The sequence below is a fragment of the Mesocricetus auratus genome, unplaced genomic scaffold (genome assembly GCF_017639785.1).
Source record: "Mesocricetus auratus isolate SY011 unplaced genomic scaffold, BCM_Maur_2.0 Super-Scaffold_4256, whole genome shotgun sequence".
Lineage (NCBI taxonomy): Eukaryota > Metazoa > Chordata > Mammalia > Rodentia > Cricetidae > Mesocricetus > Mesocricetus auratus.
The window spans coordinates 96,264,302-96,281,598 of NW_024429182.1; the positions used below are offsets into that span (position 1 = coordinate 96,264,302).

At 42.2% G+C, this 17,297-nt stretch overlaps 1 protein-coding gene across 5 annotated transcripts in view; it reads left to right on the forward strand.

Annotated features, from left to right (window-relative positions):
* Rnf121 (ring finger protein 121) overlaps window positions 1-17,297 on the forward strand; it is a 68,710-nt gene that overhangs the window by 4,014 nt on the left and 47,399 nt on the right. Inside the window, exon 1 of one of the 5 annotated variants that reach the window (XM_040757568.1) lies at window positions 41-64. The exons of 1 other annotated variant lie outside the window; for it this stretch is intronic. Coding sequence is in view for 1 of the 4 variants with exons in the window: in XM_040757554.1 (XP_040613488.1) it covers window positions 202-264 (63 nt within the window). In the remaining 3 variants the exon portion in view is untranslated. Of the gene's footprint in view, window positions 1-40; window positions 65-140; window positions 265-1,221; window positions 1,244-17,297 lie in introns of those variants that run through there. 3 more of the 5 variants (XM_040757554.1, XM_040757578.1, XM_040757575.1) reach the window with 3 other exon arrangements.

Sequence of the window (17,297 nt, forward strand, 5' to 3'; positions counted from 1 at the left end):
AACGCTTTCCTGCTGAAGCTTGGCAGTGCACGCGAGCCGCCCTTCCTTAATTCAGAAGGAGCAGGTAGACAGTCTCTCGGTTCCTCACAGGCAGCGGCTTGCCTTGACGCCCCGCCCAGGCCGCGCCTCCGATTGGCTGCCAGCGCTTGAGCGGCGGAAGCAGCTGGCTCGCGGGGTTCGGGGTGGGAGCCGGCCGCGAAGATGGCGGCAGTGGTGGAGGTGGAGGTTGGAGGAGGTGCTGTTGCGGAAAGGGAGCTAGATGAGGTAAGACGAATTGAGGGACAAGAAGGGAGAGGCAGCTTGAAAGTGGAAGGAGAGGAAGTGAAGAATGGGAGCCGGAGGCCCTAGGAGAAACGGGAAAGATCCTGGGGAAAGAGGGAGCTGATTGGGAGGTGGATTTTCCATGAGGGAAATCTGAGGGATTCTGACTCAGGGACCCCGAGGCGTTCCTGGTGCAGTAGATTGGCAGTAGCTCTAAGGGTAGTGATGGAGGGCATGCCAGAAGCCAGAGAGACGGCAACGTTAAAGATTTAGAGATTATTAGATGAGGTCCAAGACAGGACTAAGGGGCTAGCTAAGAGTAGCATTAATTGGAGGGGCGTGGACTTCTGTAAGGCAAGGCCGAGGCTTTCACTATGGGAAAGGACTATGAGCTTGACCCGAAGGTTAGGGGACACAGATCGGGAAGCAATGCTAATATACTAGTATTACAACTCTGAATTATTTTTAGGTAGGAGCCATCGTATTCATTTTTACATTTTAGGGTTTGTACATACCGCATGCTCAGTAAAGTTTTGGTCAGGGAATGAATGAATGATTGTGTTTGAGTGAATAATTTTGTAACAGAAACAGCCCATTTGTTCATTGAGCAAACATTGTTACTTCTGTGGCAAGTCCGGGGCTAAGTGCATGGGACACAAGAGACCTTCTTCCTCTTGTAGAGTTTACAGTGTAGTTACAGGATAAGAAGAGGCATTGCATTGCAAGTATAGTGGCAGTTCTGAGAAGAGGCCTAGGGAAGGTTTTCCGGCTGTTAAATGGTTTCCTAGTTCATATTTATCCTCATTCTTTTTCTCCCTCCCTTCCCCTCTACTCACGGGTTCCTTCCAGGCGAACTTGAGAAGGTATGCACCTGCTATCCAATAAGCATTCAGCAATCGGGGCATTGAGTGATTGTGGTCCTTGAAGGAGACATTGAGCTCGAGAGAATGAAAAGTACAGGGCTCTGTAGAAGCAAGCGAAGGTAGGAAAGATGAGGGGCGAGCTGAGGCCAAATGGTCAGTGATAGTTTAGAGTTGTGGTCTTCTCGGTGATAGCAAATGATTGAGATAATACCAAAGGGATGGGCGGGGAGGGAGGGGGGAGTAGCGGTTGTCAGGGATGGAAGTAGTGGCACCTCTGGAGGGTGAGAATTCGTGAGGGCTCTTGCTCTGTGTTTGCTGTGGGATAGATTGATGAAGAGCCTCAGGAAGGGAGTAGATGTAGGAAGTAATGACGATTGCGTGGTGTGAGGTCAGTGTGTTTTTGTTTCCCCCTTCTGATTGCCGTTAATGAAGTGAGAGCACCAGACTTGGCAGGTAACAGGTGGCCTAGTTTCTTACCCGCCAATCACCTAAAAACTAAAGGTGTTTGACCCCTACTTGGTTGGGAAGGTAAAATGGTTGTAGAAACAACCTCCAAGGCTCCTTCTAGCCTAAAGTCTCTGCGTTGACAGTTGGCTGCTGTTGACTGAGGTATTTTGAAAGCACCTTAAAGTAGTAAATAGTGTGCTGAAATTAAAATTTATGGTTTGTTAGTCATGGGTCTTCATTGAAGAAGTTTCATGTGTCTTAATTTTTTTTTTTTTTTTTTTTTGGTTTTACGAGACAGGGTTTCTCTGTTTTGGAGGTTGTCGGTCCAGCCTGGCCTCGAACTCACAGAGATCCACCTGCCTCTGCCTCCCGAGTGCTGGGATTAAAGGCGTGCGCCACCAACGCCCGGCTCATGTGTCTTAATTTTTGGAGACAGGGTTTTGATATTTCTTTCATGTTGTCGATGAACTCTGATTCTCTCTCCCCTCTCTCGTGAGTGCTGGAATTACATGTGTGTGCTGCTGTGCCTGGCTGGTTTTTGCCTTTTGTTTCTTAGTGCTTTAAAGTCTTAAATACAGCTAGTAGGATGAGGCATTTCAGTGTTGGGTCTGCAGGTCAACTTTACATGAAGCCACTAGCATCCTTCTCAGAACCCTCATGGCTTCTGTTATATTTCGAGAAAGAATCCCTGTTGTCTGTAAATTCTATGTGAACTGGTTCCGTCCTTTTCCTTATGAGTTTAAGAAAGTAACACGAGAAGCAGGAAGTTACCTGGAAGCTCCAGGAAGAGCCAGGTCTGACCTGACAGACTTCAGTTTGTATGCCTTTTGCTACTGTTTTCTCTGCTGTTTTGTGCTCAAGCCTTCACTAGTGAATGCTAAGGTGAACAGCGTCAACCATATATAACTTTGGGGGCTTACTATAAGTCATGCCTTGGGAATTCAGAGATGAGTAAAACAGTACCTTTACCAGTCTGCAGTCCTGTGAGAAGACGCACGTCGCAGTGCTACTGCTTAGGTGTTAGATTGACAAGAAGTGCAGTGAGGCACAGAAAACAAACCTAAAGTTGGTAGGGGAAGTCATGATGGAATGGAAATAAGCTGAAGAATTAAAGGTTGAACCTACAAAAAAAGAAAGAAAAAAAGCTATGATTTGCATGTAAATCCGAGTTGCTTTCAAACTGGGCTTTCTGCCTGCCTGACACATCTTACGCTGGAGTCCAGGTTGGAAAAGAGTAGTGGGAAGCCTGGCTGAGACGGGAGTGATGTACTTTTCTACTTTGGAAAGAAAGCACATGCTGTCATTTCGTCTTCAGAGTGTTATACCTTTATTTTTAAAAATCAGATGTCACTCTAGTCTTCCACCTTTTGGTCTGGCTTCATTATTACCTTCTCTGGAAGCCGAGAGGCAATTTAGGCATTGCTAATAGCTCCTGCATTGGAGAAGAGGGTGGACAGATGGGCTGGGGAAAGAAGCACCAGCAGAAATGGGCACTGCTTATGGAGTCTTTAAGCCACTGCCATTTAAAGCTCTTACCATATTGTCTCATATGAAGTTAGATGCTATACCAATGGCATTTTGTCTTTTCTTTAAAAAGGACTAATTTTAGTTTATGTGTATATGCACACGAGTGTGCCAGTATTTGTTTTTTTAAGATTTATTTATTTATTATGTATACAGTATTTTATCTGCATGTATGCCTCCAGGCCAGAAGAGGGCACCAGACCTCATTACGGATGGTTGTGAGCCACCATGTGATTGCTGGGAATTGAACTCAGGACCTCTGGAAGAGCAGTCAGTGCTCTTAACCTCTGAGCCATCTCTCCAGCCCATGTGTGCCAGTATTTGTAGGGTCCTGAAAAGGGTGTCAGATCCCTTAGAAGCTGGAGTTATATATAGATGGTTGTAAACTACCCAATATGGGTGCTGGGAACTGAACTTGAGTCATCTACAAGAGCAAGTATTTTGTGTTCTTTTTTTTTTTTCTTATGTGCTCTTAACCACTGGGCTGTCTTTCTAACCTCAGCCCTATTTTTAAATTTTCTTTTGAGATGAGGTTTTGATACGTTTCCCAGGCTGGCCTTGAACTCAGGATCCTCTTGTCTCAGTTTTCCAGCAGCTGGGATTACAGCATTCACACATCATGCCTGGCAAACTACTCCTTTTAAATACTTGAGGCAAAAATTTAAATCAGCATTTCTTTGCTGAGAGGACCAAAATGAATGTTAACCAAAAGAGTTGTTGTTTTCATGTAAGTTCTTTAATTTACTGATAACATGACCATGCCAAATTCTTGGTCATAAAGAATGATTATTGCTGCAAGTGAATAATTTACATATTCTAGGCCTGATTGTCTGTCTGTCTGTCTGTCTGTCTCTTTTGAAACAGTCTCAGGTAGTAGACCAGGCTGGGCCCAAATTCACTATGTACCCGAGGATTATTTTTTTGTTTGTTTGTTAGTTTTTGAGACAGAGTTTCTCTGTATAACAGTCCTGACTGTCCTTGAACTCACTTTGTAAACCAGGGTAGCCTTGAACTCATAGAGATTCTCCTGTCTCTGCCTCCCGAGTGCTTGGATTAAAGGCAATTGAACAGCTACCTGGCCTAAGGATAATCTTGTTCTGGTACTCATGCTGAAAGCCTTTCCTTTCTGAGTCTTTCTTGCCTTTCAGGGTTCTAGCCAAAGCTTTCTTGGCTTCTAGGACTTTTCTGATTTATACATTAGACTTACCCCCTGCTGTTTGCTTATTTTTGTCATATTGAGATAAGGCACCTCTATTAATCCCATATTGGCCTTCCTGACTTCAGCTTCTTGAATGCTGAGATTATAGACGTTTATTACCATATGTAGTTCCCTGCTTTTAGTCATAGTCGTGGGTTTATTCTTTAGTTTATCAGTTTATTAAATCTTTTTTGTTTCTTGAGACAGGATCTTGGTATGAAGCCCTGGCTGCTTTGAACTTAACATGTAGACCAAACTGATCTTGAACTTTGATCAGTCCTTCTCCTCTGAATGCTGGGATTACAGATGTGTGTCACCATGCCCAGTTTATTCATCAGATTTCTATGTGCTAGTTCCAATGTTATGCCTCATGGTACAATGGATACAGTGTGATATGTCCACAAGGAGTTCATAGACTAGGACAGGCTCAAAGACTGACGAGTGGAGGAATGTGTCACAGCTGCTGTGATTGCGGAGTAGGTGTAGTTAACAAGGAAATGGCTACAGCATAGCTGCTCTTCCCAGCTGCTTTGGTAAAACCCCAGAACCCAGGTTGAGATACTTCTATTCTCTTGCTTTTTCAAAGCAGTAGTTGCTGCTTTGTTTTTATGTTTACCTCCTGTGGATTTCTCCCTGTGGACATTTGCTAAGTGTACCTTGTTTCCAGGGATTTGCTTCTCTGGGGATTCTTGGTCCAAGCTAAATCTTATATAGGAATTGAGGCATATGTGAATTAAGTTTAATCTCGGATATCTGTCTTTGGAGTTTCCCTCCCTCCCTCCCTCCCTCCCTCCCTCCCTCCCTCCCTTCTTTCCTTCCTTCCTTCCTTCCTTCCTTCCTTCCTTCCTTCCTTCCTTCCGTTTCTTCATTTCCTCTCTCTCTTTCAAATTTCTTTGTGTAACAGTCCTGGCTGTTCTGGAACTCACTTTGTAGACCAGGCTGGCCTTAAACTCACAGAGAACAGCCTGCCACTGCCTCTCAAGTGCTGGCAATAAAGACATGTGCCACCACCGTCTGGCTTGCCTTTGGAATTTCTTATGCATGTAAACTGAATGGTAGCATACTAGAGTAGGAAAAAAATCCCACTAGAGGAGTAAGCAGAAGACCCAGATTTTAGAGTCAGAAGAGATTTGTTTTATTCATAAATAGCCAGCTGATAACAGAGAGTTAGAAAGCTGTGTTGAGAAGGGTTCTGAAGGCAAGGCACAGCAGAAAAGGGTCCCAAGGAAAAATGCTGAAGGCAAGATTTTAAAGACAGTTTCTAATACCTTAGTTTTACAGAGTAGGTGTACTATCATTATTACCATTGTATGGACTTGGAAATTGAGGCATAAACAGTTAAAGAGACTGACTTAGCATCAAGCACACAGGTAAATGATAGAGCTGGGCTTCAAATCCAAGACTATTGCAACATCTGTACTCTGAACTCCTCCGGGCCAATATGAATGCTGTCTACTTCTGTTCTTCACTAATGTTCCCACTGTGTGAGTGCGGAACTCATGTCCACAGGTGACTTGATCGTGGTCGGGATTTTTTGTCCGTTTCTCCAGCTGACTCTTTTCTCCTGGAAGCCCCTATTTACTCTTTTATCTCTGGATCTGGCAAGAATGTGACTCAAATAACTATATGAACTTAGATTTCAACCTTTCTGTACCTCAGCCTTTATCTGGGAAATGATAGATTTGGACTCTGTGACCTTTGAGATCTGTTGCAGGTCTAAAATTGAAAGTCCTGAATTCCAGTGTTTTACTTTGTGTTTCCTACATGTTCTGTCAGGTACTTAATACATACTTAGTGATTGTCTGAATGAGAAAAAACATGACTAATTCTCATCAGTGTGCACTAGCAGAATCTGGATGAGAAGGAAAGAATCATGATGGGAAGGAGTAAACAAAAGCTTAGGTACACCTTCCTATTCTATGACCTTTGACTTTTAGTAGTCAGCCTTACTCTGGCAGATATCTTGGTATATCTTAAGGGTTCATAACTACAGCCAGCTCACCCTTGCTTTTTGTTGTTGGGTTTTTATGTTGTTTTTTTGAGAGAGGCTCTTGCTGCATAGCCTATGCTGGCCTTAAATTCCTGTTTTAGTCTGTTGGGATTATAAGTGTGAGCCACCATGGTTTTAAAGTAAGTCACCATGGTTTACTCTGGCTTTTTAAAGTAAGTCACTTTTTGACTGTTAGGATTAAATAGCTCATACATTTCTAGAGGAATTATGTGCCGTCTGCTTAGTAATGAGGGTAGAAGAGAGAAAAGATAAAGAGAACTATTTTGACCCTTGAGTTGAGGGACTCTCATTTTTCGCCTTTCTTGGTGCTTTGCACATGTCAGTTGTTTATTGAATAATGCGGGAAGGTGTGGATTGTGCTTAGCATTAAAGGGAGATGACTGTGTCACAAAAGTTAACTGATATGCTTACTATCTTTGGAATGATTCAGTCAACCCCACTACCAGTATCCCTTCACCTCTTCTCTCCTCTCTTTCCTTTTTGTTTGTTTGTTTGAGACAGGGTTTCACTATGTAGCCTGGCTTGGAACTCATGTACACCAAGCTGGCCTCGAATTCATACAGTTTCACTTGCCTTTGCCTCTCTAGTGCTGGGATTAAAGATGTGTGCCACATACTTGGCACTTTTTTTTTCTTTTTTCTTTATTTATTTATTATGTATACAGTGTTCTGTCTGCATGTATGCCCGCAAGCCAGAAGAGGGCGCCAGATCTCACTACAGATGGTTGTGAGCCACCATGTGGTTGCTGGGAATTGAACTCAGGTCCTCTGGAAGAGCAGCCAGTACTCTTAACCTCTGAGCCATCTCTCCAGCCTGGCACTTTTTTTTTAAGACAGGGTTTCCCTGTGTAACAAGGTCTGGCCTTGAACTTAGTCTCCCCAGTACTGAGATTACAGGCATATGTGACAATGCCAGGTTTGGTTTTTTTTTTTTTTTGCCAGTATTTAATATAAAACTGCTTATGAAGCATTTCTACTTTATTGCAATGTCATATTACTTTGTACTAGTGAATTATAGAGAATCTGAGGACTTACTATTTGCTTCCTTTGTGCCCAGTGCAGATTTCTATCAGCACTTACTGTATTGTGTTTCACTCCCTATTAGACAGTGAACTCTGAGGATATAGAACCATATCATTTTTCATTTCTAGTACTTTGAGCACTTATTCTTGCATTCAGATCTTTATTGAAGTTACATCCTCAGTCCTGTCCATTAGCCTATGTTGAAATCCCTAGGAAGTAATTTCTTCATGGTCAGCCTATACTCTTCTTCTTCTTTTTTTTTTTTTTTTGTTTAATTTTTCATGTATGGGTGGTTTGCCTACGTCTGCCATCTGTATACTATTTGCATGCAGTGCCCGCAGAGGCCAGAAGAGGGCATCAGATTCCCCTGATACAGATTTACAGACTGTTGCAAGCTGCATGTGGGTGCTGGGAACTGAACCTGGGTCCTCTAGAACATCGTCCAGGGCTCGCAACTGCTGAGCTCTCTCTCCAGCCCCTGCCTATTCTCTCTTTGAATACCTGTTGTAGTTCTTCGTCACTAGAAGTCCAATGCACAGAGCCACGTTGTAGTTCTTTTTTTTGGTTTTTTGAGACAGGGTTTCTCTGTATTGTTTTAGAGGCTGTCCTGGAACTCGCTCTTGTAGACCAGGCTGGTCTCGAACTCACAGAGATCCGCCTGCCTCTGCCTCCCGAGTGCTGTGATTAAAAGGCGTGCGCCACCCACGCCCGGCTACACGTTGTAGTTAGATCGGTTAGAATTTTATTTATTTTTGGGTTTTCCAGACAGGGTTTCTCTGTGTAGTCCTGGCTGTCTTGGGACTTGCCCTGTGGCCTTGAACTCACAGAGATCTGTCTGCCTTTGCCTCATGAGTCCTGGGACCAAAGGTGTGTGCTACTATGCCTAGCAGCTTAGAATTTTAAATTCTGTACAGCTTTAACTTTTTAGTCCTTTTCATGAGTTTTCTCAGATTCTGTTGTTTGTATCTCTGACTTTCAGAGCCACAAGCACTCCCAGAGAATGCTTTGGAGAACTAGTCTCAGTACACCTGAGGCTGTTTAGCCTAAAAGCCTTTCCTGGGAAGCTAAGATCCATCTAGTGTCTTTTCTCATCTCTGTCTTTATTTCTTTGTTTTCCCTTCTTAAAGTCATTTGTTATCTGTGTCCTCAGAGGAAAATCTGTAGGTAAACACAAACTCATTAGTTCTCTCTAAAGTGTAGCTTTCCCAAGAGGGTGCTGGGTCATAGCCATGGGGTTTTTAGCTCTGGGCAGCTGGGGAGAAACGGAGAAATGGGCACGGCAACTGAGCTTTTCCCCCTCGTTGTTGGTGTTAGATATAATGAATTTACTCTATTACTCTGAAGTCTTGTATGACATTTTACTCCTCATTTCCCTTAGGATTGAGTCTGTCTTCTGAGGTTATCATTTAGTGTTCTGCACAAACACTTATTTTTCCTCTTCTGATGATGATGTCAATAATAACTAACTTTTTTAGTGTTTTTTTTTTTTTTTTTTTTTTTTTGGTTTTTCGAGACAGGGTTTCTCTGCATTGTTTTGGAGGCTGTCCTGGAACTAGCTCTGTAAACCAGGCTAGCCTCGAACTCACAGAGATCCGCCTGTCTCTGCCTCCCAAGTGCTGGGATTAAAGGCTTGCATCACTGCTGCCCAGATTTATTTTGATTTTTTGAGTTGGGTTTTTCTGTGTATCCCTAGCTGTCCTGGAACTCTCTTTGTAGACCAGGCTGGCTTGGAACTCACAGAGATCTACCTGCCTCTGAGGAACACATCGCATGATAATGTAGGTTGGGGCTAACATGAGGTTGACTTTGAATTCCAGGCTGAGGAACTTAGATACTTTTATTCATCTTTTCAGTCTTTAGCTGTTTAGTTAGTACCGGATATTTAGTACTAGGGACACAAAGATAAGGACACAACACTTCTAATTGTGGAGTATAACAGATCTGGTAACAAGTGCTGACATATAGTATAAGTGTATGTTAGGTACTGTGGTAACAAGAGGGAGTGATGAACTCTGATGGGGATCCTCAAGTAATTAAAGACTTCATAAACTGCCTAGTGTGTGTGATGTTCTGGGTTCAATCCCTAATACCTTAAAAAAAGGAAAGAAAAAGACTTAATAGAGAAGATGCCCGGGGTGTGTGTGTGTGTGTGTGTGTGTGTGTGTGTATTCATATGTACTTCTGCATGTGTACAAGTGTGTAGAGGTCAAGTGTTGACATTAAGTATCTTTATTGCTTTTCAACTTGTTTTTTGAGGTGGAATCTTTGCCTGATCTCTGAGTTAACTGACTAGTTAGACTGGCTGGCTGGAGAGCTCTAGAGATCTGCCTATATCTACCCACCCTGCAAGGATTATAGGTACACTACCATGTGCCCAGCTTCTGTGTGTGTTCTGGGGATCCAAACTTAGGTCTTCCTCATGCTTGCACAGTAGGCTCTTTACCAAAGGAGCCATTTCTATAGGTTCTGATTTAGTTATTTTTTTCTTCCCCCTTCCTTTTTATTTATTTATTTTTTTACTTTTTATTTTTAAGAATGATGGGTTGGAGAGATGGCTCAGCAGTTAAGAGCACTGGCTACTCTTCCAGAGGTCCTGAGTTCAATTCCCAACAACCATGTGGTGGCTCCTGACCATCTGTAATGGGATCTGATGCCCTCTTCTATCTCTTCTAGCATACAGACAGAACACTCATAAACATAAAATAAATGAATCTTAAAAAAGAAAAAAAGACTGGCTATTCTTTTTTTTTTTTTTTAAGTAAGGACCTCACTGTGTAGCTTTGGCTGTTCTAGAACTCACTATGTAGACCGGTTTGATCTTGAACCTACAGAAATCTGCTTGCCTCTGACTCCTATGTGCTGGGATTAAAGATATGCACCACCAGGCCTGGCTTCTTTCTCCTACTTCTGCTTCTTTTCAAGAATTTTTAAAATTATTTTTGGGAACTAGAGGGATGTTTAGAACAATTGCTTCTCTTGCAGAGGATCCAGGTTTGATTCCCAGCACCCACATAATATGGCTTATAGCTACCCGTAACTCCAGTTCTAGGGGATCTGATGCCTTCTTCTGACCTCTGTGGGTATTGCATACATGTATGTTCACCACATTCTTACTTGTAGACAAGACATTCATACATATAAAATAAAGATTTATTGCTTTTATTTCATGTGTATTAATGTTTTTGCATATATGTACATGTACCACGTTAGTGCCTAGAGCCTGTGGAGATCAGGCGATGTCCTGGAACAGGAGTTACAGACAGCTGTGAACTACCATGTGGGTGCTGGGAACAGAACTAGGTCCTCTTCAAGGGCATCAAGTGCTCTTAATCACTGAGACATCTCTCCAGTCACCCTGATTTACTTCTAAAGAATTGTGTTTGAAAGCTGAGTGTACTGGCACATTCCTATAATCCCAGCACCTGGGAGGCAAAAGCAAGTTTTTGTCACAAATTCAAGGCCAGCCTAGGCTACATAGTGAGTTTCAGGCCAGTCAGGATTACATAGCAAAAGCCTATATTGAAAACTAAGCCAAAATACTTGCAAGGGAAAAAACAAAGATTGTTTTAGTTCAATAGATACTCAAAACCCATGAGATTAAGAAGAGTGGTACAACACAATGAAAAGATAAAGGCCCTCAGGTATTAAATAGCATGGAATTACCAGAAGTTCTGTATGTGTGGAGTCTAGATTAAATGTAAGGGAAGAGCAGTGAGGGGTGGGATTAGAGAGAACTCTTGAATACTATGTTAGGAAAACACTGGGAGTTTACAACAAGGGAGTACATTTTTCAGATCAGTGTCTCAGAAGGCTTGAAGCTGGAAGTAGTGTTGAAGATATTTTTGGAAGCATCTGGTTTAGGGGAGGAGAATAAATCAGTCAGTAAAAATTCTATCATAGTCTATCTAGGTAAGATGATTAAAAACCCAAGCTTATGCAAAGGCCGTGAGGGCAAAATACACACGAATTAGGTATGAAAATATTACACAGCTATGTTTCTACTCTCTGTGTTTTGGCCTTTCTATCCTTTTCCTAACATATTCACTAAGCATTTATTTTTTCTTTATCATTTTTAAAAGGTAGGGGTGTGTGTGTGTGTGTGTGTGTGTGTGTGTGCGCGCGCGCGTGTGCCTGTGCCTGTGCCTGTGCCTGTGCCTGCCTGCCTGCCTGTCTGCCTGTCTGTCTCTTTTGGGGAATTGCTAAGCATGCCATGTCAGTGCAAGCCATAAGTTGACTTTGGTATTGCTTCTCCACATTATCATCATCATTCTTTTGAGACAAGATCATTTCAGCTAGAGAAGCTGGCCAGTGAGCCTCCAGGATCTGCTTGTGTCTGTTCCCTGGTACTGGAGTTACAGATGCACACTGCCATACCCTGCTTTTACATGCATGCTAGAGATCTGAACTTATGTCCTTCATTTCAGGGAGATCTACTCGCCTCTGCCTCCCGAGTGCTGGGGTTAAAGGGGTCATGCACCACCACCACCCAGCAAGCCTTTTGCTTTAAAGATAGTGCCTTGATGCTACATGCTGCTATATTAGTTACTTCCTATTGCGTTGGCAAAGCACTATGACCAACTTATAAAAGTGGTTAGGCAGGTGGTGGTGGCTCATGCCTTTAGTCCCAGCATTTGGGAGGCAGAGTCAGTCAGAACTCAGTGAGTTCGAGGTCAGCCTAGTCTACAAAAATGAGTTCCAGGACAGTCAGGACTGTTGGACAGAGAAACCCGGTGTCAAAAAAACAAAAAAGTAAGTGTTTAATCGGGTTTACAGTTTCAAAGGGCTAGAGTCAATGATGGTGGAGCAAAGGTATGAAGGCAGCAGAAGCTGAGGGGTCACACCTGTATCTGTAACATTATATACTGAGAATGTTGGATTCTTGAATCCTCAAAGCCTGTCCCCAGTGACACACCTCTTAATCCTTCTCAAACTATTCTACCAACTCAGGACCAAGTATTCAAACAAATGAGCCTATATTTAAACCATGTTGCTATGGTAGAAAGGGCAACCAGGACCCTATCCTATTCTCGAGAAGCATTAATTATTGTTGTTATATTCCCAGTCTGGAGCTAAACATGATTTAGGTTTTTGAGTGGCTATATATGAATGAATAAAATTTCAGAATATCTGGCCGGGAGGCAGAGACAGGTGGACTTCTGAGTTTGAGGCCAGCCCGGTCTACAAAACAATTTTTTTCCAGAATATCTCACAATGGAAGTAATGAGTGACCTACATCTTACAGGGTAGAAAGAGTGAGCTGACCAGTGAAGGGGAAAGAATTTGAGGGAAAGACATAGCCGTAGCCAAAGCACTGTGGCGGGAGAGAAGGGCATGATAGACTGGTATCAGATTCCATGTGGCTGCAGTAAGAAGTGAGATAAAGTAGTTAGGCTAGCGTGTAAGTACCTTGTATGTTATCATAAGGGACTGAGACTCAAAAGATTGAATTTTGTCCTGTTAAAACTAGGTGTATGTGTGTATATGCGCATCTGGTAGGAGGTCATGATCTTGTTGATGGATGCTTGATATTTGCAGATCCTGTGGCAAATTGTTGCTTAGTTAGTTTGGTGGCATTCAGCTTTGGCACACTTCACCATTTTGCTTTTACTTCTATGGTAACTAAGGAAACAGGCAGTTTTGACTAGCTGATTCCAGAAATTTAGAGTGAGATGAATTTGGTGTGAATTATACTATTTTAGCTGAAGAGAACTTTAACACCATTCAAGCCAGTCCTCTCATTTTATAGATGGATAAACTAGTCACATGGAGACACTCTATTTGTTAATACAGCATTGAAGAGCTGTGCCAGACTGGAACCTACAATTCTTTGTTTCTTCTTTTGAGAAAAAAGTAACTGTTGTCCTAAGGCCACTTCTTGGAGTGAAAAATTTAAAATGTACTACATGTAGCCTGGCAGTGGTGGCACACACCTTTAATCCCAGCACTCAGGAGGCAGAGGCAGGCAGATCTCTGTGAGTTCCAGGCTAGCCTGGTCTACAGAGCTACCTCAAAGACAGTCAGGACTGTTATTGTTCATTTTTCCCAGTTTGTTCTACACATATTGACAGGGTTGTCTCCTTCATTCTTTTCTTCTCTTAGCCTGTTATCTTTGCTCAGAGACTTACATTAGAAATAATTTCATGGGACTAGAGAGTGACTCAGGGGTGAGGAGCCCTGGTTGCTTTTTCAGAGGACCTAGGTTTGATTCCTAGCACCCACATGGCAGTTTATAGCCATCTGTAACTCCAGCCCCAGGGGATCTGGTGCCCTCTTTTGGTCCCTGAGGGCACCAGACACACATGATAAAGAGATTTACATGGCAAGCAAAACACCCATACACATAAAATATGGCCATGTTTTTATATATACGTAAATATTTTATCTTTATTTATTTTCTGCATTAAAGGTTAGTTTTTGTTTTTTGTTTTATGAGACAGGGTTTCTCTATATTGTTTTGGAGGCTGTCCTGGAACTCACTCTGTAGACCAGGCTGGCCTCGAACTCACAGAGATCTGCCTGCCTCTGCCTGAGTGCTGGGAATAAAGGAAAGGTTAGTTTTATAAGGGCAAATGCTTTGTTTGTTTCATAATTGAGTAAGTGAAAGAAAAGTATTAAATGCTGTCGAAATTTCATGCATCTTTCTTTGCCTTTGACATTTGTAGGCTATTGACATGTCAAGGTTTCCCCCCTCCCACCTTTTCTTTGTAAATAGCTCTAACTATCCTTGAATTTATATTTTTTTCTGCCCCAGCCTCTCAACTGATGGAATCAGAAGCATGTCAGGCCTTTTTTTTTTTTTAAACACAGAATACTCACTGTTGTCCAATTATTGTCAAATTACTATATTGATCCGAGTATAGGTTTTACTTTGGGGGTGGCTTTCAGGAAATGTGAGATTTAGTGTGAACCTAAAACTTACTCTGAATAATCAGATAGGCTCAGTAGAGAAGAGAATCTTAGCATAGTGACCTTGGCAGTTGAGAGAGAACACTTAGTCTGTAGCTGTGGGGCGATAGCTGGGTCCAGGCTTACTTACTTAGTTATAGAAAGCATATTGCCAACTGCTGAACTATGGTGGTGCACACCTTTATTAATCCCAGCACTTTGGAGGCAGAAGCAGATGGATCTTTGTGAGTTCGAGGTCAGCCTGGTATACAGTGCAAGTTCCAGGACAGGCTCCAAAGCCACAAAGAAACCCTGTCTTGAAAAACAAAACCAAAACAAAACAAAATGCATATTGCCTAGGAGCCAATAAAAATGTTTTTATTTCTTTTGGAATTCAAAGCAAGTGTTGTATATAAGATGGCTTGGGGGCTGGAGAGATGGCTCACTGGTTAAGAGCACTGCCTGATCTTCCAGAGGTCCTGAGATCAATTCCCAGCAACCACATGGCAGCTCACAACCAACTGTAATGAGATCTGATGCCCTCTTCTGGCCTACAGGGATACATGCAGACAGAACACTGTATACATAATAAATAAATCTTTTAAAAAAGATGGCTTGGATTGTCCATCTTTATACCAGTGCATTGATATATGCATATGTGCGCACACGCACATGTAGGGGTGTGCATGTGTGTGTGCCAGAGGTCAATGTCAATGTCTTCCTTAGTCTACCTTCCTGTTTGAAACAGGGTCTTTCACTGAGCCTGGGGCTCACTAATGTATCTAGAAAGCTCCAAGGGTCCATCTGTTGTGTTGTGTTCTGTCTTGTTCAATCCATATGTCCTATCTTTGCTGGCTAGTTTTTATGTCAAATTGGTACAAGATAGAATCATTTTGAATGAATCGAGAAGATACCCCCACAAGAATGCCCTGTGGGTAAACCTGTGATGCATTTTCTTGATGGTTAATGTGGGAGGGCCTGCTTAGTGTGGGTGGTGGTCCTGAGTGAGCAAGCTATGGGGAGTCAGTCAGTAAGGAGGATTCCTCCATGACCTCTGCATCAGGTCCTGCCTCTAGGCTTCTGCCCTGACTTCTGTGGATGAGGGACTAGAAGCTATAATGTAACATACCTCCTTTTGGTTGTGGTGTTTTATTATAGCAATAAAAACCCTAAGTCACTATCCTTCTCTTGTGCTGGGGTTGCAGATATAGGCTGCAGTACCTAGCTTCTTTGTAGGTGCTAGAGATGTGAACTTACTTAGGTCTTCAAACATGCACAGTAATCCTTTTCTGGGGCCATCTCTTCAGCCATATTTATAAATTAAATTTTATGGAGGGATGAAGTTGGACTCCTGCTGTATAGTATGCACAGATATTAACTCAAGTGTCAGTGAGATGGCTCAGTGGGTAAAGGCACTGACTGCCAAGCCTGATAACCATAGTTTGATTCCTAGGACCCACAGGTGGAAAGACAGAACTGACTCTCATAAACTGTTCTTTGGTCTCCATATCCGTGCCGTGACATTTACACCCTCCAAAATAAATAAATATTTACATATGTGCGTGGGGGTGGCATGGGCATTGCTGCCTTCCACCTGGTGGAGGGAGTGACCCAACTCCTGCAGGTTGTCCTTGCACTTTCACTGCTGTGCTGGGGCCTATGCTCCATTCACAGTAAAGATACGGAAATGTTTACAAAAGGTTACACATGTGGGGAAGGATGTGGTGAAATCGGAGCCATCACATACTGCTCTTAAGACTGTAAAATGTAGTTGCTATGCGAAAGTTTGGCAGTTCTCAGAAGATAAGTAGAGTTATCATGTGACCCAGCAGTTACACTCCTAGCTATGTTCTCAAGAAAAGTGAAAACATACATTTATATAACATTAGGGACAAGTGTTTATATAGCAACAGTATTTGTAATAGCTCAGAAGCCAGTGACCCCAATGTCTGCCAGTTAGTGGATGCAGAAATATGATATATCCGTATATTGGAATGTTGTTGGCAATCAAAAGAAGGGAACATGCTACAAATTGAATGAACCCTGAAAACAGTTATGCTATGTGAATGAAGCCAGCCACAAAAGATCATGTTATTGCAGGATTATATGAGCTATCTATATTAAGAAAATCTTGATAGTGGTAGAAAGTAAGTAGTTGCCATAGTCTGGAAGAAGGATGGAAAGTAACTGCAGTTATATGGTTCCTTTTTTGGGTTATTGTGGCCCAATTCTATGAATATACTAAAAACCAATGACTACTATGCTTTTTTTTTTCCTTTGGTTTTTCAAGACAGGGTTTCTCTGTAGCTTTGGAGACTGTCCTGGAACTCTCTTTGAAGACCAGGCTGGCCTCGAACTCACAGAGATCCGCCTGCCTCTGCCTCCCGAGTGTTAGGATTAAAGGCATGTGCCACTAAAGCCCAGCTTGACTACTATACTTTTAAAATGGGCTATTTTCTTACTGCTTGAATTACATAGTAAAATTGTAGTATTAAAATGAGTATTTTAATTAGTCATCAAATTGTTATTTTTTAATGAAAAGAACCAAGTGTAGAGATGCATATGCTTATAGATGCAGATTGTAAATATGAATACTGAGTATAGTAGCAGTACTTATCAAACTTTAGGGTGCATATATATCACTTCAGTATCATGCTAGACTGCAGATTCTTATGTAGGGAATTTTTGTGGATTCTGAAATTTTCTGTTTCATAATAAGCTTTTAGGATATGGGTATTACTGTATCTAGATACACATAGTCAAGTGTGGAGGATATTCTAAAGAGCCTTCCAAAACCCAGGAGGATTTGTTCAATGTCTTGTAGAGAGAATTTGATTTGGTGGCAGAGAGAGGCTTAAGAGACAAAGCTTATATAAGGACAGAGTTCACAGAGTGTATGCTGTTTGTGGAGGACAGCAGATCTGCTTGTGGATACTTAACTCTTGCACCTGAGAAAACATAGCCCTCAACTTTGATCATTTTCTGTCTTTGCAAAATTTTCTCTTTTCCCCTGTCTAGCATTTTTGGTTTAACTTCTTTTTAAATCTGGACTTAGGTAGGTTGTCATGACCAAGGACCTTGTGAGA